The 18,246-nt window shown below is 35.1% G+C and overlaps 1 protein-coding gene across 1 annotated transcript; it reads right to left on the bottom strand.

Moving 5' to 3' along the window:
- Positions 1-132: 132 nt before the first annotated feature.
- On the bottom strand, positions 133-14,838 carry LOC132196879 (protein white). Its single transcript, XM_059619812.1, has 12 exons — positions 14,680-14,838; positions 7,626-7,872; positions 6,103-6,341; positions 5,900-5,971; positions 5,497-5,834; positions 5,355-5,438; positions 5,064-5,298; positions 4,881-5,012; positions 4,597-4,825; positions 1,328-1,433; positions 629-797; positions 133-497 (listed from the first exon to the last, which is right to left on the bottom strand). Exons 1-12 carry the CDS (start codon positions 14,767-14,769, stop codon positions 396-398), a joined length of 2,043 nt encoding a protein of 680 aa, XP_059475795.1. The 5' UTR covers positions 14,770-14,838; the 3' UTR covers positions 133-395.
- Between the last annotated feature and the right edge of the window lie 3,408 nt (positions 14,839-18,246).

Consider the following 18,246-nt stretch of genomic DNA (forward strand, 5'->3'; position numbering starts at 1 on the left):
TTTATTGCCAAATTGGTCAACGCTCTTTATCCATTATATGAAGTCTTTCATAGTTTTCCTGCTCTCTTTCCAGGCAAAATTGTCATAAATCTTTCAAAATTTCTTCTTATGTTTGAAGTGTGTGTAAAAAATACAACATTTTCAGTAAACCTTAATTTATTTAGCAACTTATACATACAAAATGAACATGGATATGAAAATAAAACTGACTATATGACAAGTTTATAATCATAAAAATTTGTTTGAAATAACGTATCAAACAACTTCAATCTCTCAAATTTAATCTTTTTTATTTTCGGCTGTAAATGATAATTTCCGTACAATCCAAAATGTGGCCAGCATTTCACGAATGAAGTTCACGGACAAAGTTTTAGGCACAGCAGGTGAGCCCTGTTTTACGTTCTTCTCAAAACGCGACACTGCAACGCTGCATACGCAAAAATCCTGAACGAGAAGATTAGTCCAAACAGCGCCAGGATGTCAAAGTAGAAATCCTCCTGTGAAGTGGAAAATAGCATTAAGAATTTATTTTGTTTGAAGGGAAAACTTTTGTTTTACAGAACAACCGATTTTTTTTTTTTATAGTTATTTTATACGTGTTGATTTTTACACATTTAATTTTACTCACCACATAGAAGTTGAGAGTTTGCAAGACGACTTGGCCGTTCCTGGGACAAGTTGTGTTTTGCTCACATTCAATGTAATCAACATCGCTCCATTGGTTTATCAAAAGCGCTTCGTTGCCGTATTTAAACCATGACAGATTGCTCAGCCACTTGAAGTATGGAGGCACCGACCTGCGCCACAGAATTGCATAAATTATAAAATGTAATGTTTAAGGGATTAAAAAGCGTAAGCCTGACGCTAAGTTGACTCATGTGCACGGCAAAGAAGGCAATTCATTAAAGTTGCATTTGCCCTCTGCTAATTAATGACATTTTTCATATTGTCTGAATGACCTCGTTGTACAAGGATGACGTGAGACTGCTTTCCAAGAAGCATTAATTTTGAAATCTGCAGAACTCGTCTTTTTATAAAAATTTGAGAAAATTCATCACAATTTCTGATTAATTGATTAATTAATTTGGCAAAAATATTTCAATGAACTCCCAGAATTGTTTAAAAATTAACCACACCCAAGTTGAGTTTTTAGAGCATAAATTATAGTCGAAACATTTTTTTGTTTAATCAAAGCATTTTTTAAAATTTATTATGCTTTCAAAGCTTTTTATGTTCTACAGCAAAATAAATTTAATTCAGAATCTGTCTATAATCTATAAGTGCTCTTATAGTTTTACAAAATAAAATTAGATCAAACTTAACTAACCCTGTGTTCAGGAAGAATCCACCAAAGAGAAGGAAGGGAATTACAACTGGTGGTCCAATAGAAAGTGCCATGCTGACGCTGCTGCTTATGGACGATATAAAGTAACCTGTGAACAATAATTTTAAAATAGTTCAGCTGCCAAGCAAAATCAGGGCAACAAGTTTAAAAATAAGTAGCTGACAACTTGATCGTTAACTGTACAATTTATTCACAACTCTTACTTAAAAAAAAATTGTGACGCAAAGACCGAAAATATTACAGACACAAGGTGCCACAATTGCAATTTTCCTCCTAATTTATTTAATTAAGTTCTGCCATTAATGTCACTATTAAAAACTCATCTTTTCGTCACATCATTTACTAAGAAGAAAAAAAACAAGTTTTTGCGTCAAGTATATACTACAACATTGAGTACTAAATTATCTTGATAATTTTAAGTGATTTTTTATCCCAAGATAATTTACATAACACGATAAACTCATAAGTGAGATTTTTAAAAGATTAAGATCTCTTGCTCTGTTAATATTTATGTTTCTTTTTCATCACACGCGGCCGGCCACTTTAAATTTCAGTCGTAGCGGCTTCGTCTGAGGGAATAAAGTGGCTGTTTTGCCAACAATTTTTACTTGGATAAAATTAGCTGAACACTCTGTGTGGCAAGGTAATGAATTCTCGAGGCATATCTACGGGAACTCAATTTGTCATAATTTATTAAGTCTTTCTCACGCGAGACTTGATTTAAGAACCGTGCATTATGCAAGACACTGCAAACTGGCGAGATTTATGCAGAGAATAAGAAATTAGTAATATGGCTTTTCATAATGTTTAATGGCGTTAATTTAAATAGAAAATATTATGCGTATGACCGACACTTGCATTGCAGTAAATTCTAAATAATTAAAGGATGACGGAGATTTATTATTTTGGTCTTGCCATCGTACAAAAAAAAAATTAACATCATTCTGAATTTCTCAAGATGGAAACGAAGAAATACCAGCTGTTCATAAGATTTTATTACAATCACAATGGGTTAATAAATTAAGTTTAAAATAAATTAATTCTCCTCAGTTGCTTTCAATTAAGAACTGCCGTCTGATTTGCGTACAAATAACTTTGAGAAGCGTAAGCACCAAATCATCGTTCCACAATTCGATTGTGTTGAAAATTTACATTTGCATTTGTTTGCCGAGAGAACAATGTTGCTTGGCCTCTTTTATTTAAAAACAATTAATTTATCTGTCTACTTTTATCTCTAGTTGGGATAATACGTACTACATAATTCTATTCTTAGGTTTTATACTTGAATTTAAGTTGCATAAAATTGTCGCCTCGCAACCATTACACCAATAAATAATTCAAATTGGCCCAGGTGAAAGTTTCGTGACATGGATATTTACTAGTGTTTGTTCCCACCAATGCAAGAAGGTTCTATTTATAAACAGCTTTATTCGCAACATGTTCGTTGCAGCTAAATTTAGACACACAGCACGAGGTATTTTTTATTGGCAGCCTAATTCAACTGCGGATTAACATCAGGAGTTTCGCAAAAATCAACCTCGTGACGGTGTATGTTTTAAATTCATATTGAGCAATTACGTTTTTTCCCATTGGCAGTTGTTTCTACTCAGAAATAACCTTTTCACATAAATTTTTAATTGTACACCTGACAATTTTGCAGTTTTGCCGTTTCTTCTATTATAAACAATCAGTTAGTCATAAGCTAATTTTTAGTCTTATTAATTTATGCAGGTGCAATTTGAAGCGTTTGAAAGCCATGATGAATTATTATGATTTTCTTAACCTATTCCTATTCTTAAGGACTCCTTATTGACATAGTCAAATCAAGTCTTGACAACAATTTCCAATAATTGTCCAAAATAGCTTCTATTGTTGTAAAGACTTGATTTGACTATGTCAATACGGAGTAATTAAATTTTGAATCAGCGATAATTCAAAACTGTTATTGCAAGAAGAGCAGTTGAAAAATGAATATTTAATCATGTAGATTTAATGCGACCGTGAAAAGATGAAAATAAACTTTCAATTGCCAGTTGCGTGTTACGTTTAAATTGAAAAATTTTGACCAGTTTTCAATGAAGATAACATATCAAATTAATGGAATAATATGTACGTTAACCCCTCGATTTGATGTATAAAAATGTATTTTTATTTTTCATTTGAAAATACTTTAAAATTCCGTGCAATAAATGCAGCTTCACCAAGAAATGCAAACAAACAACCATGCCGCAAAAGATTTCTCTTCTGATATTTCACTCCGTACTTTTGCAGTAAACAACAAAGTTGAGATCGCCAAGCGACTCAATAAATAAACAAGTGGTCTTGCTGATTGTAATAAAAGTCAACCGAGAAAGGCGTTGCAATAATTTTAAATTATGAAACTGCGCGCGTCTCATTGAAACGATCACGAGATATCCGCAAGGAGTTACTTTTTATAGCATTTATCGTTGATAAAATTACCCTCGCCTGGCGATCGGATGCAACACGAATGGAATAAATGCAACTGCATTTCATTGAAAACTGAGATGTGAGCTGCAACGTGAGCACAAATTGACGCTTGTAACACCTGCAACTTTATTTCACGGCTCATTAAATGTGCGGCTCTAATTTGACATTCATTTCAAGTCCGCACTGCAAGGTGCATCGAATACAAATGGAGCAAGAACGCATTTAGGCTTGTGCAAAATATAAGTTGGCTGAGTTCAGATGTCTGGTCATGTGTTTTTGCACGGGATGGGAATTGGGCAGACAATATTGCTGTTGTCACGACCAAGCATCGTACGTGCAAATTCCAAGGCGTGATTTAAGCGATTGATTTTATCGCCAATCTTCCAGGAGCATCGTCATTTTTTCATGGTCGGATTTTATAAATCGCATCGCTTATTGTACAACTGGCGCCTGTCGGCGATTTAGATTTCAAATTAAAGATATGATATTGGCAACGTTGACTACATATTAAATAAAAAGTAAAAAGTCGCCAAGAGATGCGTGTTTTAAAGAAGCAAAATATATTTTGCTTGGCAGCTCATTGTATTTATAAAAGGAATTCCATTGTCCTTTTACGACTTTTACTCAGATTTACTTAAAAATGCCAAGCCTTTTATGTAAAATTTTCGCAAGCATTGAAATTTTTGCTTATTTCAAGAGTTGAAATCCCCTAAAAGTTTCGTAATTCCTATTTTCCCGTGCATTGCAAATCACAAAATTTGCGATGACAGCAGTAATTTTGTTTACTTAAGCTTGTTACTCACCAAATGAGGTAGCGACGTTTGCAACGAGGGTTACAATCAGCGCCGTGTTGAAGAACTTGTAGGGCTCCGGTGTGAGACCGATCATGAAATAAGTAACCAGTGTGAACAAGACGGGTATGGCGATGAAAATCGGAATTTCCGCCAACGTTTTACATATAAAGTACACGTCGGCCCTGTACATTCCGTTCGCGTGTTCTCTCATGAAGATAGGCAGCTCGGAGCAAAACACCTGTAAATACAATTTTTTTTAAATTTTCTTCAAATTTTATTCAAAATTAAATTACATTGATCACGGCGAACACATTTTGGAATGTCATGTTTGTGAGGAATAAGAAAAGGGCGCCGTTGATGTTCATCACACCGTCCTCGGTCAACTCTTGCCCAAAGAACATAATGCCAATTAGCACAGCAACCATCTGAATGTTAAAAAATTAATTAATTTTAAAAATAAATTAATTCACACTTACAAATGTTTGCAACACTCGAACTTTGATGAGGATTGGCTCTTTTTTCACGCTGAGCCACGATCTCCACAAAACTGCTCGAAATTGTGCGGTCCATTTTGCTTTGTAAGGGTGGCGGGCAATTTCAATTTCCTCCTCGAAAGCTGTTTTGGTCGTGATTAAAGGCGGTTGGGCGTATTTTTGGCCCGCTTCTGAATTTTCAAAAGTGTCACATATCAACTCGACTGTTTGTCTACACCTGAATTTAAAAAAAAAAAATTTCATTTTCCTATAATTACGTTTCTATAAATTTACGTTTCTTCTCTACTGGGAACCACAGCCAAAAGTTGAATGAAGAAGTCTGCGGGGTTGTAATTGCTCGGACAGGGTGCACCAAGGCTAAAGATTTAGAAAATTTTCAAACAATTTTAAATAATAAATTTTATTTTTAAATTACTGAGAGAAGAATTCGCAAGCTTCATGTGTTGTGCCAAGATAGGCAACTCGCCCCTCAGCCATCAGCAGGACTTTGTCAAACATGGCAAAGACCTCTGAGCTGGGCTGGTGAATGGTGCAAATGACCGTTTTGCCTTTCAGGGCCATGTTCTTCAGCACCTGCACCACGTTCTGCGCCATGAAAGAGTCCAGTCCTGACGTGGGCTCGTCGCAGAGCAGCAATGGGGGGTCGGTTAACACCTCGGAGGCAAAAGACAATCGCTTCATTTCTCCTCCTGATATGCCTTTGATGCGGCCTGGGATTCCAATCAGAGTGTTTTCACATTTGGACAGAGCAAGCTGAGAGCAGAAATATTTTGATATTAAATTTTGATATTAATTTACAAATAAAAAAAATCACGCACATCTGATATGACTTCGTCGACTCTCTTCATCCTTTGCTCGTAAGGGATCCAACGATCCATCCGTACTAATGCCTAAATTAAAAAAAAAAATTATTTATATTATTACAATTTTATTAATTTTTATTCTTTTAAGTCAATAAAAAAATTCAAAAAATTTAAAAAGAGAAGATAGGAAAACTAATTTATTTCTAAATTTTCCGCACCTGGAAAATTAAGTGCTCCCTAACAGTGAGCGTCCCGATGAAAAGGTCGTCTTGCTGCACATACGCAGAAAGGGCTGTGATGGCCTCAGCGGTCGCCGGCTCGCCATTGATGGCTCTCATTCCGGTGACGTCAAGTGCCTTGCCTGACCTGAAGGTCAGTGTGTTGAGAAGAGTCGTTTTACCCGCGCCGCTCGAGCCCATTAGAGCAAGGAGCTCTCCAGGATAGGCCGCGCCGTTTACTGCAAAATAAAGAATTATCCTGATTTATACATTTTTACTTATTGCCTTTTTAAGGCAATAAAAGAAAAAAGGAGAGAAAAGAAAACTTGGGTGCGAGGCAAACTTGAAGAAGCAAGTTTTTCGTGTCGCGGAATGCTGCTTCGACGCTGATCAAAAAACGCGCCGCTTCATCTTTTTCATTTGGCTGGCTATTTTCTGATAGAAAACCGGTGTCATTTGTTGGCTAAGCAGAATTTTATTTGGTTGTTACTCGCAACACCGAAACATCAACAGCTTATAAATAATTTTTTTTATCCGAATAACCAATATGATTGATGATGTGTAATTGTGTGAGCTCCTGTTGAAATGAAACACGCACGCGAAACATATAATTTGCGTTTGTTTGAAGTTGTTGAAGTCAGCCGCTAATTTATGCTGATTGATACAGCAACGCCACTAACGCCTATAGATAATAGCTTCTTAAAATGAAAAATGAATTGAACTATCTTTAGCTATCTAACGAGAAGATAAATTAGATGCCGAAGATAAATTATTCTCCCTACTCCAGAATACCGAGGCCAAAAGTTTTGGGACAGAAGTTTATTTTTTCGCGTGTCCCACCAATGTGCCAAAAACACCAACCAAAGGCAACAGTTGGCCAGATGTACAATTGTCACGATTATTGTGCAGTGCCCAAAACAATTCGCACTTCCAACGAGGCGCAAGGCTGATAGCATTAAATTTCATGTCCATTACACGCTCTGCCTTTATTGAATTGCTGAAAATGTTAACAAGGCAGTTTGAATTTCATGAATATTTATTTGCATTATTCTCAACAAAAACAAAGACACCTGCTTGGGAAGAGCCAGATAAGCATATTCTTTTTCTGGCTAGATTTTTATTTATTTATTTTTTACGAGAAGCAGCTGATACATTCAGAATAATAAAATCGTGGACAGGCATACAACGTAGATGTCGTCCAACTTTCCAAACCTTTAAATCAATTCAACGTTCTAAGGATAATAATATACTTTTGTTAAGAAAGAAAGTAGTTATTTTGATTGATTAATTATTTAGGGATGCGTCAAAATTATTGTTACTTTAATTGTTTAAGCGTGGCAAAGAATGAATAATTATTAAAAATAATCCAACTTCTGTCTCTTTGTGAGAAAGTAAAAGAGCAGCGCAGTCAGTAAAAATAACTAGTTTGAGTAAAAAAGAAAATAGTCGAAGAGCTGAAATTTTCCTTTTTCGTCACATAAAAATTAACATATCAAGAAGATTAATTTTACGACGCCGCTCACCGTTTTTTAAAATATGTTTCCGCTCTCCGAAATATCGCTTGCGGTGCCAGCCGAAAAAGCCTTCTCGCTGCTCCTGTGGGGCGCAGTAGACGTTCATATTTGTCCACGTGTACATCACACGGTCCATGCTGCCGACAAGCGAAGATGGATACGACCCTGAGTAGGGGGTGGTCCCTCCTGAGGAAGGGTCGTCGCTGCCCTTGGAACTGCAAGGCAGCTCGCCGCAACTCGACCGCCGTCGATCATGCTGCAACAAAAGAGATAAATTTAATTTTGAGTCAATCTAAAGGCGCTAGAGCAGAGAATATCAGATTTCTTCCCACGTTGACACTCCAGTTTGGAGAGAAAATCGGCTAATCCCCTTCATTAGCTACCATGTGCTTCTGGATGAAACTGATCAAAGATGATCTGTGAGCTACCGTGCGGCGATGACCTTAATCAATGATGAGAACAATAATTTTATTATCATTCTAATTAGGCTCCATAAAGTTCACATCTTACAAGATTTTGCAATTTGACCCATGTCCAACGTGAGGCCACGGAGGTCGTGACTTTGTACAACTTTCATCAATTAAAAAAACATTTAAAACCATACCGCTAATTAAAAAATTGTAAGTCACACGTCGTTCTGTCAAGTCCATAAGGGAACATTATTTCACATTCTAAAAGCCTCTTGGAATTTATGTTTGCTCGCGACCACCGCAGAAATAATTAGTAAGGTTCCTTTTTCATGGAAATGCGCATTCCACAGCACAGGCGGTCTATGTTTGTGTCGCGTTTCTTTTTGCATTCAAATTTGCTCATTAAAAAAAGGGATCTCGAGTGTAAAAGCTATAAATGCGCGCTCATATTTCTGCAGTGAAATTTTAATCAAATTTATGTATAGCTTCCGTAATTTATGGAAAATCAACCAATTAACCGCAAATATTTGCTCAATTTAAATTTATGAATGCGAATTTATTATCGCTTGGCCTCACATGTATGAAACGGGTTTTTGCACTGCTACCGGCACAGGCAGGGAACGTTGGATTATCAACGAGACGATGACGAATGTAATTATTTTAAGCATGGTAAGAAATTGATTTTTTTCTATCGCATGACAATGTGTTTAAAACAGTTACTCAAATTTTGTAATCTTAATAATTATTTTATTGATGCACATTTTCCAATCAATAGTTAAAATATTGGAATAACATTTAGAAAAGTAATTTTTCATAAAACTTTAGGGTTTCAAACAAGTTTTTTTTTTTATGAAATACACATTATGTTACCAGATATAATTACTATTTGCAGCTAAATGTTGAGCTTCAAAGTTGTTGAAAATAATAAACCAAAATTATGCAAATTATAACCAATATTGACAAATTGATCGCATCCTTTGCCTTTATCCTTCGCTTTGACTACGGGCGTGTTTTGTGTCAGTGGAAAATTCATAGGGAGATTTTTAACAGACAACTTTCATTGGCACAAGGTCGCTCAAAACGTGCTTTGTGTCCCGACAAGTCAAAATTAACAAGATTAATGTAATCGCTTTATATAAATTGTTGCGCTCTGTATGGAATTGTTTATATTAAAAAATATTTCGATATAAATTGAAGGATTGGATTTGTATTTAATATAATTGAAATTAATTGTAAGCTCATGTGAAGACGGGATAATTAATGAAATATGGGAGGATTCAGCCTTGGCTTTAGACCTTTGGAGTCGTCACGCAAGAAGTGACGCGAGTGCATTTCTGCAAGCCAGTCTGGTGCATTTTCCATTTGAATGGGTCGATCAACTTAGAGGGGGATTAGCCGAGCGCAAAGTGCTATGGGACCACAATGGGTTATTCAATATCAATAAGACATCGAATAATATATATCAATTTCTTGTGCCCCTTTTGCTTTTTTGACATTTTTTTCAACTCCCTGCGGTTGTTTCGGAGAAATTGATATCATATGACTGTGTCTCGCATTCATTGACGTGAGCATTGAATTGTCCCTCTTATTCATATATAATATGCCTAACGAGGCTGTCAGCACGTTTGCCAGGAGCACGCAAGAGCCGGTCATTACATTATACAGTAAGTAAAATTGAATGGGCGGAGCACTGAGAGTGAAGCGAAGTTGGTGTGAGAATATCTTTCGCGCCTAATTGAAGGTCCAAGCTTGGCAGTGTGGATTTTCAATGGCGGTATAGGGCTGCTTTTACCTAATAAAAAGATACCAATATGCGGTGAACGGCTGAGGACCCAATTAAGCTCTTTTTAACACAACAATTTTATTTTATTTATTTCTTTAAAAGGTTTAAAAGTAAAAAAAAGAAACGCTTGTGGAATTGAAAATTTGCGCTATATATGCAAACTGATGCAAACTAAAAAGAAAAACAAACTTTTAGATTTGAGGCTCACTGCGGCGGATGGTGGGTCTTTTTTATCTCGGAAGTTATAAAATAGGAAAATCTTTGCTAGTGGTGTCTACCAATTCCTGTTTTTTCAAACAAATTGATGTTCAATAATTTAATATGAACAATGTATTTGTAACAATTTGAAAAAAAAAAACAACAATAATAATAATAATCATAGCATCAGATTTCAAGTTTCTTGTAGTTCCAGATGTGCTATCAACAATAAAAAAAATACACAGCATTTATATTTTTGTTTCTTTGAATCTGCTTTGTATTCTGAGTAATTTTACAGATTGCGTATTTGACTATTTGCTGTTGCGAAATAAGCAGTTATGTAATTTCAATTGGTTACATTAATGAGCAAAACTTTGCTTTAGATCCTTTAATTAGATCTTGAATTAATATTGTAACAAGTATTTAAATGCTTCTAAAAATTATTTATTAAATATTTATTATATTGTATCATTCTCAATTTAAATATTTATTGATATAAATTTGCTACAACAGAGGAACACATAAAAACGCCAGTGCCTAATTAAGACTGAAGGTATTTTGCTTTTAGTATGGGCATCGTGTAGTGACTAGTTACATAAGTAAAGGGCGAATCGATCAAGAATAAAACAGTTACGTAACTTGCAAATTTCGTCGATGTTCTGTAAATGCATTGACTAGTAGAGGACATTAAATTTTATTTCCTTTATCTTTTTATAGAATTTTAATTATTTTATTTAAGGACCAAAGTTACATAACAAATAAAGTTGGAGGCGCATAAAATTGACAGGATATTCAAGCGGGCGCGATTGCTTTCAAATACATATAAATATTCAGGCCAGTCGTCTCTACATTTTTATGAAGTCTGGGCAACATTGCAACGCTTAAAATATCCGCATTAAAGTTTTTCCTACTGGGCAAATATAAAATTACGTTGATAAATAAAAATTGTTTAAAATTTAAAAAATATTATGCTCTTACATAACAGCACATTTAAATGTTAAATGCATAATTATTTACGCTTCAATTTATTCCAAAGGTTCATACTGATTTTAGATACGAAAGTTTTTTGCGTTCGTAGTTTTGTAAATGATAATTTTTTTTTGAGTGCCGAAGTTTTGAAATTGGAGAGAAATCCTTGAGGGTCACATGAGCAGTTGAGAAATGTTTTTCCGCTCCACGTGAGCAAAAATCGAGGGCACCATTATTCGCTTCTGACGCACGTCTGCAGCGTTTTATCCCTTATGGTAGTTGAGATCATGTGGATGCGAAAAAAACGACCTGATGGATTTTTTCTGTGGCCCTGGCGTCGTCATGTGACTTTGGCACACACAAAAAAACCAGCAACCGTAAGTTACTTGGGCGCAAAAGATTTTTGTGGACGAGCAAGCGACTGTATCACACCGCATAGTATTATGTTTCTGATGTTAAAAAAAGCTGCTTATTGAACGCCAAAAATAAATTAAGCAATGCGCAAAATAAGCTTTCGACGGGGTGTCGGTTCTGAGCAAATGACTTTCTTAATGCAAAAGAGACATTAAATGCGCGCAATATTTTATTTACGCACGCGTTGAGTCCTTTCGAGAATAAAAATGTGAGCCGGTCTTATAGCTTGATTACTTGGTCGGAAAGAAATATTATCATTTCTACTGTAAGTGGGGAGCAAAATAAATTCTGTGCTCTTGATCGAGATAGGATAAAAATTCCACTCACAAACTGCTACTGGATGCGATCCTAAGCGGAGGGCTTTTCTATGGTTCACTGATTTTTTAGTAACTCGTGAGGGACTTTGACAGACGCGACGAGAAAGACCACCTTAATTGGCGTTATATAGAAATTAATAATTTTTATTTAGTAGAAAATGATGACAAATCAAACTGGCTGTCTGAAGTAATATGTTCTGCCGGTGTTGATATCAAAACTAATTTATTTATTTATTTTGCCATGTTTTTTTGCAATAAATCAGAAAGGTCATTTTAAAACTTTGCGCAGAACATGATAAATAGCAAATTGTTGTATTGCTTGAGGTAGCTATTTTTTAATTATCAAACCTATTGTACAGATTCTATGTGGCTCTGTTCTAAAGACTTATTATAAGCTAAATGAACAAAAAAATAAAATTCCAAAATATACAAAATTATCCGTGAGTATGGGTGGGAAGGGCGAGGTTCTTTTCCAACAATATTAATTATTTTTTTTGTTGTTTCAGATACAGCTATACTTGCTTTTTTTTTAATCATGGATTTTTTTAGAGGTTGCAGAAATCAAAGTATATATTAAAAGATCCAACAATGAGTAAAATAACTAATGTAATGTTCCTTAATCCCTCAATCAGGTCTAAAATATGACGCTTACATCATTCACATCACAATGAAAAAATAATTTTTGAGGAATAGGAAAAAAAACTTCAGTGTCATGTGCATAGTTCTGAAAATTTAAACAATTTATGACGTAATGTGTAATCAACACTGCTAGTGAAATAATAGCGTTGATCCCCTCTTCAAATTAAATGAGCCGCTGCATAATCTTATTTTTCTTGATTGACACTTTGTGTGGGCTTAATTAAAACCATGAGACGTGTCCAAGGCATTTTCGATCGGCGGGCCACCGGAAGGAGCGAAACTTGATCCGTAAGCCGCCGCTAAAAGGATTAGGGATTATTCGACTCGCTGAGGGGCTGCACGTTTTGATACTTGACAATGTGTATACTGCGCGTGATGCAAACACTTTTGTTTGACAACACGCGTCGTATCGAATTTTTATATGTTCGGAAAGTACAAGTGCAGAGCAAAAAAATAACCCAGGGGGACCTGACTAGGTGTGAGCTTTGTGTCATTTGAGAAGAGTGAGGTGCATCATGTACGTGCTCAAAATCGACCCACACATACTCATTAAACGCTTTCCTACTTACAGTGACAAATTTAATCACAGGTGTCCTGCAAAAAAAATCGGTGCAGTTTCATACACTTGTAAGCAGGTTCCCCGTTTTTGAGCGCTAAAATCTCATATAATTTCTCTTAAACCGACAAAAATTGAGAATTTCCATTTATATAAGCCGCCGCTTTTGATTGACGTCCTGAAGATTTTCTCGACGCGGGGCCAAACACGATTCAAAATTCAAGCCGCGCGTCTCTGCTTGGCTGCTTTTATAATATGACCGCTCCAAGTTTACATCACAGCAGTCCCAGAAAATATAATGCCAAACGCTACCTAGACAGTGGAAATAAATATGCGTGCCACAATTTCATTTTTATGCATTTTTTGTGTTTAGTCAAAAAACATTATTTAAAGTCCGCAGGCAAAATGAAAAATAAATTTCCATGCTTACAAAATTCAAAATATTTTTTTTTATGGTTTGACGCATTTTAATGGTTTCATAAGCGTGATTGTAAACACAAGCACGAATAATATTTGGCAAGTAAGTGCGTCTTTCTCTGTAAAGCGAAAATTTTCAAAATGGTGTGGCATACTTGTATAGAATTTAAAGCTCCAACAAGAGAGACTGAATTACCAAAAATCTAAAACTATGCTTAATTATCATTTATTCCTCTCGGTCAGTTCTTGGTCCAACACAAACTTAAAAAATTTTGAAAAAGAAATGGGTTTACAAGTTCAAATTATTAATCAATTTTTTTTACTATTATCAGCATTAAAAAAAGTATTGTTAATATCGGCAAAAATTCGCCAAGAAAATTTTAGTGCTTTTGTGTTCAATCTGCATGCCAAATTCAAAACTTGATAAATAAAATTCTTGAAAATATAAGTTTGGATTCACATTGTACAACCTTTTTAGAAAATCACTATTTAATTGTAAAGAGAAGAGGAGAGGATGTGATGAAATCAAATTAAAAATCTTTCCATTAAAAAAAAATCTGCATAATTATTAAGCTTTTCAATTTCAAAGAGTTAGATTCAGACAAGAAGATATTATTAAATTCTAATTTTAACGCCTTAAAAACTCTCTCAAGCTGACCCACAATTATGATCTTAGCTATCCTTGCATAAGTATTGATATGAATCTGCGTTGAGTAAAGTAGAACAGAAGGTCGATCGTATGGCTTTAGCTACGTTTACTCAATCATTTACATGACAAGTGACGTTTGTTATGTCTTTATTAAAAAACGCACTTTACACGTAATGATATACAGGCACTTCATTCTGTAGCGCTTTTGCGGGAATTTTACAAACACGTCCTATCAGAAAACTAAACGTCATCTCTCCAACCCAAGTAAAATGAAATCCTGCTCAACGAGTTTGTATGCGTCAGTAGTTCGAACAAACTTGGCCTCAGAATAACTTGATTTTGTTAAAAATAAAAGCATCGAATGCTTTTGAGTATCAACTAAAATATGAAAATAATATAACGCAATGTTTATTCTTCAAAAAAATTAACAACCGAAAATAATTCTTAATCAGTGAAGAATAACACGAAATTCGTGTTTATTTTTGCTTATCTGTTACGGCCGAAAGCAGGAGCAAACAAAAGTATGGAAAGTGACTCTCCCAGCCTCCGATAAGGGACTCGGCCCTGGTGGAGAACCACGTGATCAAAACTGGTGCCTGGTTGCACGTGACTCGCTCCGTTTGTATCTTTGGGAGACTCTCAGGTCGATCGTTTGCCAGCTCGGACCGATTTTTCTTCATCTGCGACACATTTGGTATTTTTCCAACTTACGTCTTTGAGGCCGTCGCTGACGAGCGCACTGTAGACTTTCTGGCCTGCACCCTCGAGCAGCAAGGGCTCCTTTTCGTCGCACACCACCATTGCTTGGAGAGATATTTATGCAGCTCTTCGAACTGCTGCCAGCCGCTAACTGGGAATGGGTCGAAGAAAAGATTCTCGTTCGTCCCCACCCCGACCGCGACCGGCCCTCGAGGTCTCCAGTCGAGCCGCGAGCCCGCACCGGAGAACGATATTATATACAAAATTAATCTACTCCCGATTTTTTCGATGCTGATTATATAATGAGGTGGCATTCCTCGCGCTGCGTAAATTTTAATTAAATAAGTAGCTTTTTCACACGGCTCACTCAATTCGGGATTTTCACTTGCAGGTGGCAAAACAAACCACTTTTTCTTCTTACATATTTATTTAAATATTTAAAAGCCGGATTTGCCATTCATATGAGTTTCAAAAACTTCACTTAATTGGCTCTATTTACTTTTTTAGTCATTCATTTTAAGCGAAAAATTTTAATGAGTTTAAATTGTGTTTACTGCAGCAGTGAGTTTTTTTTGTAAATATTTAAAACTTGGAAATTGGTCGAATGACAGTTATGTGGTTTGGATCAGGTTTCATTAATAAGTAGCAAAAAGTGTACTCAACGAATATTCTAGATATTCAAATTAATTCATTAACTTTTGTATAAATATTGTAAATCATAGGAAAATTTTAAAATAAAAATTTCAAGTAATCGTCAACTTCGAAATAGAACAGAGGAGAACTTTAGTACGGTGGGGCTTTCAATGTAAGAGTTTTCCCAAAACAAAATCAAAAAATTAGTTGCAATTTTTTTAAATCAATAAAGAAATGTTTCGAATTTAAAAAAAATAATAAACAGCTTCCAAAAAAGTCCACATACTAAAAAAAGAAACGAAAATATTAATGCAATTTTTTAATTATTTTTTATAAATCTATTATACAGTCTTGAATCAGTTGTTAAAAAATTTTTTTTTTTGCAATTTAATTATGTTAATTTTACTTCAAAGATTTAATAATTGTTACTTTGCTTTCAAATTCTGATTTGATGTCAAAATCAAGAGCAATAATTTTGTTTGAACACTTGAACAGTTAAAAAGTGGTCCATACTATACATTTTTTTTTGCAGTAAGTAACTCTAACTGCGATTTGAACATTTGAATTAAGGGCACAAAGTGTAAACGACACTATAAGTGTACAGCCAAAACAAGATTTCAGTCAGATTATACTAAATAAAAACGTATAAATCCAGTTTAAGATCAAAAGGTTTCTTTAATAGCAGCAAATTTCTATTTCGCACTCTCTCTCCGAGATGCTTATCATAGGACATTTATTTGGTACTAAGGCTTGTCGTGATTTTACAGCTCTCCGCTTGATAATGTGTCCAATGAATTTAATGGGACCACTTTGGGTCTGCTTGGGATGAAAAATGACCCCCGTCTCTGGCAGAACGTTTCAATTTAGAATGCGAGCCTCTGGCGGAATCTGCCATTTTAAGTAATTAAGGTACTCTAAAGTCTTATTTAAATTTCGAAAGTATTTGCCCTCGTAAAATACGTCTACAGCCGCGGTTTTTGCGTCTTTTTTGATAAAAATTAATATTACTTCGGTGTTTAGATTTTTCTGCGATTTTTAAACTAACTACAAATTCTACTTATGGCGAAAATTTAACGCCGCCGTGAACCATAAAATCTCAAACCTGTTTCATTTGCATAATAGAAATAAAGCACTTCGCTCGCAAAATCAACAGCTTGTTCGTGAAAAGTGCCTTCTGCTGTTTGTAAATAATTTGTGGCGATGGTTTTATTGAGAGCTATAAATACGAATTTCTTGGAAGGGACTCTGCCAGACTAAAATATATTAATTGAGGGGCGACTACACCAAATTGTAATTAAATGGTATATATAAATAAATAATTTTTTCCTCTCTAAAAGCTTCTGAAATTCACTGCAACCAAAAGAAAAAGGCTGTGGGATCATTTCAAGCCTAAAGTTGCAAAAGGTTGTCCGTCACCTGAGGAGAAATTCAGGGCTTGCGAGTTTATTTTTAGTTAAGGTTGTTCAAACAGAGTGGGGGCCATCAGATTGAATGGCTATTTTTAACCCGCGTTTTTCCTTGAAAGTCCCTTAACCACAATTTTTTAACGTGCCTTTTATGAAAAGTTTTCGGCTCGCAAATAAATTATCATCTGGCGACGAGTTTAGTGACTTTTTGCGACTCGGTTTTCTCCAAACATGCCAAAGGTAATTTATAGACCGGTCGTCAAATCACGCCACGTGCAGAGTGAATCAAGTTCTTATTATGATTATGAGCATTGATCGCCCATTAAAATCTCCAGAATAATTTAATACAAGCTTGTGTTACAAAAAATAAATAGTTCGAATAACTTTTTTTAAATTTTCTTTTAAAGAGACACTATCTTAAGCTGCATAAGTACAATATTTCTATTCTGGTTGATTATTCGGTTGTGTAGAAAAATATTTATCAATGAATGATGTAACAAGGCAAGTGAATGGGCGGCGTGCACTTTGTGTCATTCCATTGTAGTAATGCATATTTAACTGGTAACTCGTGAAAGAGAGACACAACAGTCAATGTCTGATGTACTCTTTTATTTCTACTTGTCATTGTTCGCCCACGAGGACTGGCTTATTTAACGACACATGTCTGGAAATGCAATGAGGGTTCAATGCCGTCGGCCTCTGCGGCGTTCACCTTCCTTCTTCTGTTTCATTTCTCGCGTCGGTCTAATTCCCACTTCTCATGCCATATTGGCAGACGTAGGATTTTCACGTTGAAATTTATTTCGTCTCGCTGCGTCTGAGCGTCTGTAGTAAATAATGAGTCTGTCGGTTGGTTTGTGAAACCTTTGCAAGTCCGTCGCGCGGATTGACTCACGGCTGCATGCAAAAAAAGCGTGTACTTTCATTTTCACTGATGATGAGTAAAGTGATACGGCTTCACTTATAGTTGAGTGCGAGTGAGTTTGCTATAGTATTAATTTCCTAAAATGCGTACATATGTCACAACACACACGCAGGCGCTAATCTCGTATCAAATCTCAATCAATAAGTTGGCACAACCAACTGAATTTATATAAATACATAATCCGTTTGAAAATTTGACTGTGAAATCTCAATTCAACAAAAAGGTTTATTTTTTCCCTATTTTAAATAAATCAATACTCATCTTTAAACATTAATCAAAACTGCATCTTTTATAACGTTCTATTAAAATTTTCAATCTAAAAAAATTTGATAATTATGGAATTTGAATTTATTTACTTATTTGTTGACTACTTCCAAGAAAAGAATATCATTGACCATGAATTTCAAAGTTCATAACAAAAAAGCTCGTCATACTTTAATATAAGAATTATTATAGATTTTATAAGTAATTTTTTATAGACTTATCTTAAAAGCTAGTCTGCGATCAAATTTTTGTTACAATAAATAGCCTTCAAAATAAAATTTTTGCTCCAGGGCATTATTTATTATCTAGAGCAATTTTGATCAAATGAGATCATAAATAAAATTTAAAAGC

Source organism: Neocloeon triangulifer, unplaced genomic scaffold, assembly GCF_031216515.1.
Source record: "Neocloeon triangulifer isolate White Clay Creek 2 clone unplaced genomic scaffold, ASM3121651v1 ptg000012l, whole genome shotgun sequence".
Taxonomy (NCBI): domain Eukaryota; kingdom Metazoa; phylum Arthropoda; class Insecta; order Ephemeroptera; family Baetidae; genus Neocloeon; species Neocloeon triangulifer.

Excerpts from the sequence above, each read along its gene's own strand:
- LOC132196879 (XM_059619812.1), bottom strand. The coding sequence starts at position 14,769 with ATGGTGGTGTGCGACGAAAAGGAGCCCTTGCTGCTCGAGGGTGCAGGC. Across the intron at positions 6,342-7,625 it reads GAAACATATTTTAAAAAACG|TAAACGGCGCGGCCTATCCT; the intron begins GTGAGCGGCGTC and ends TTTATTTTGCAG. Across the intron at positions 5,013-5,063 it reads TTCGAGTGTTGCAAACATTT|ATGGTTGCTGTGCTAATTGG; the intron begins GTAAGTGTGAAT and ends TTTAACATTCAG.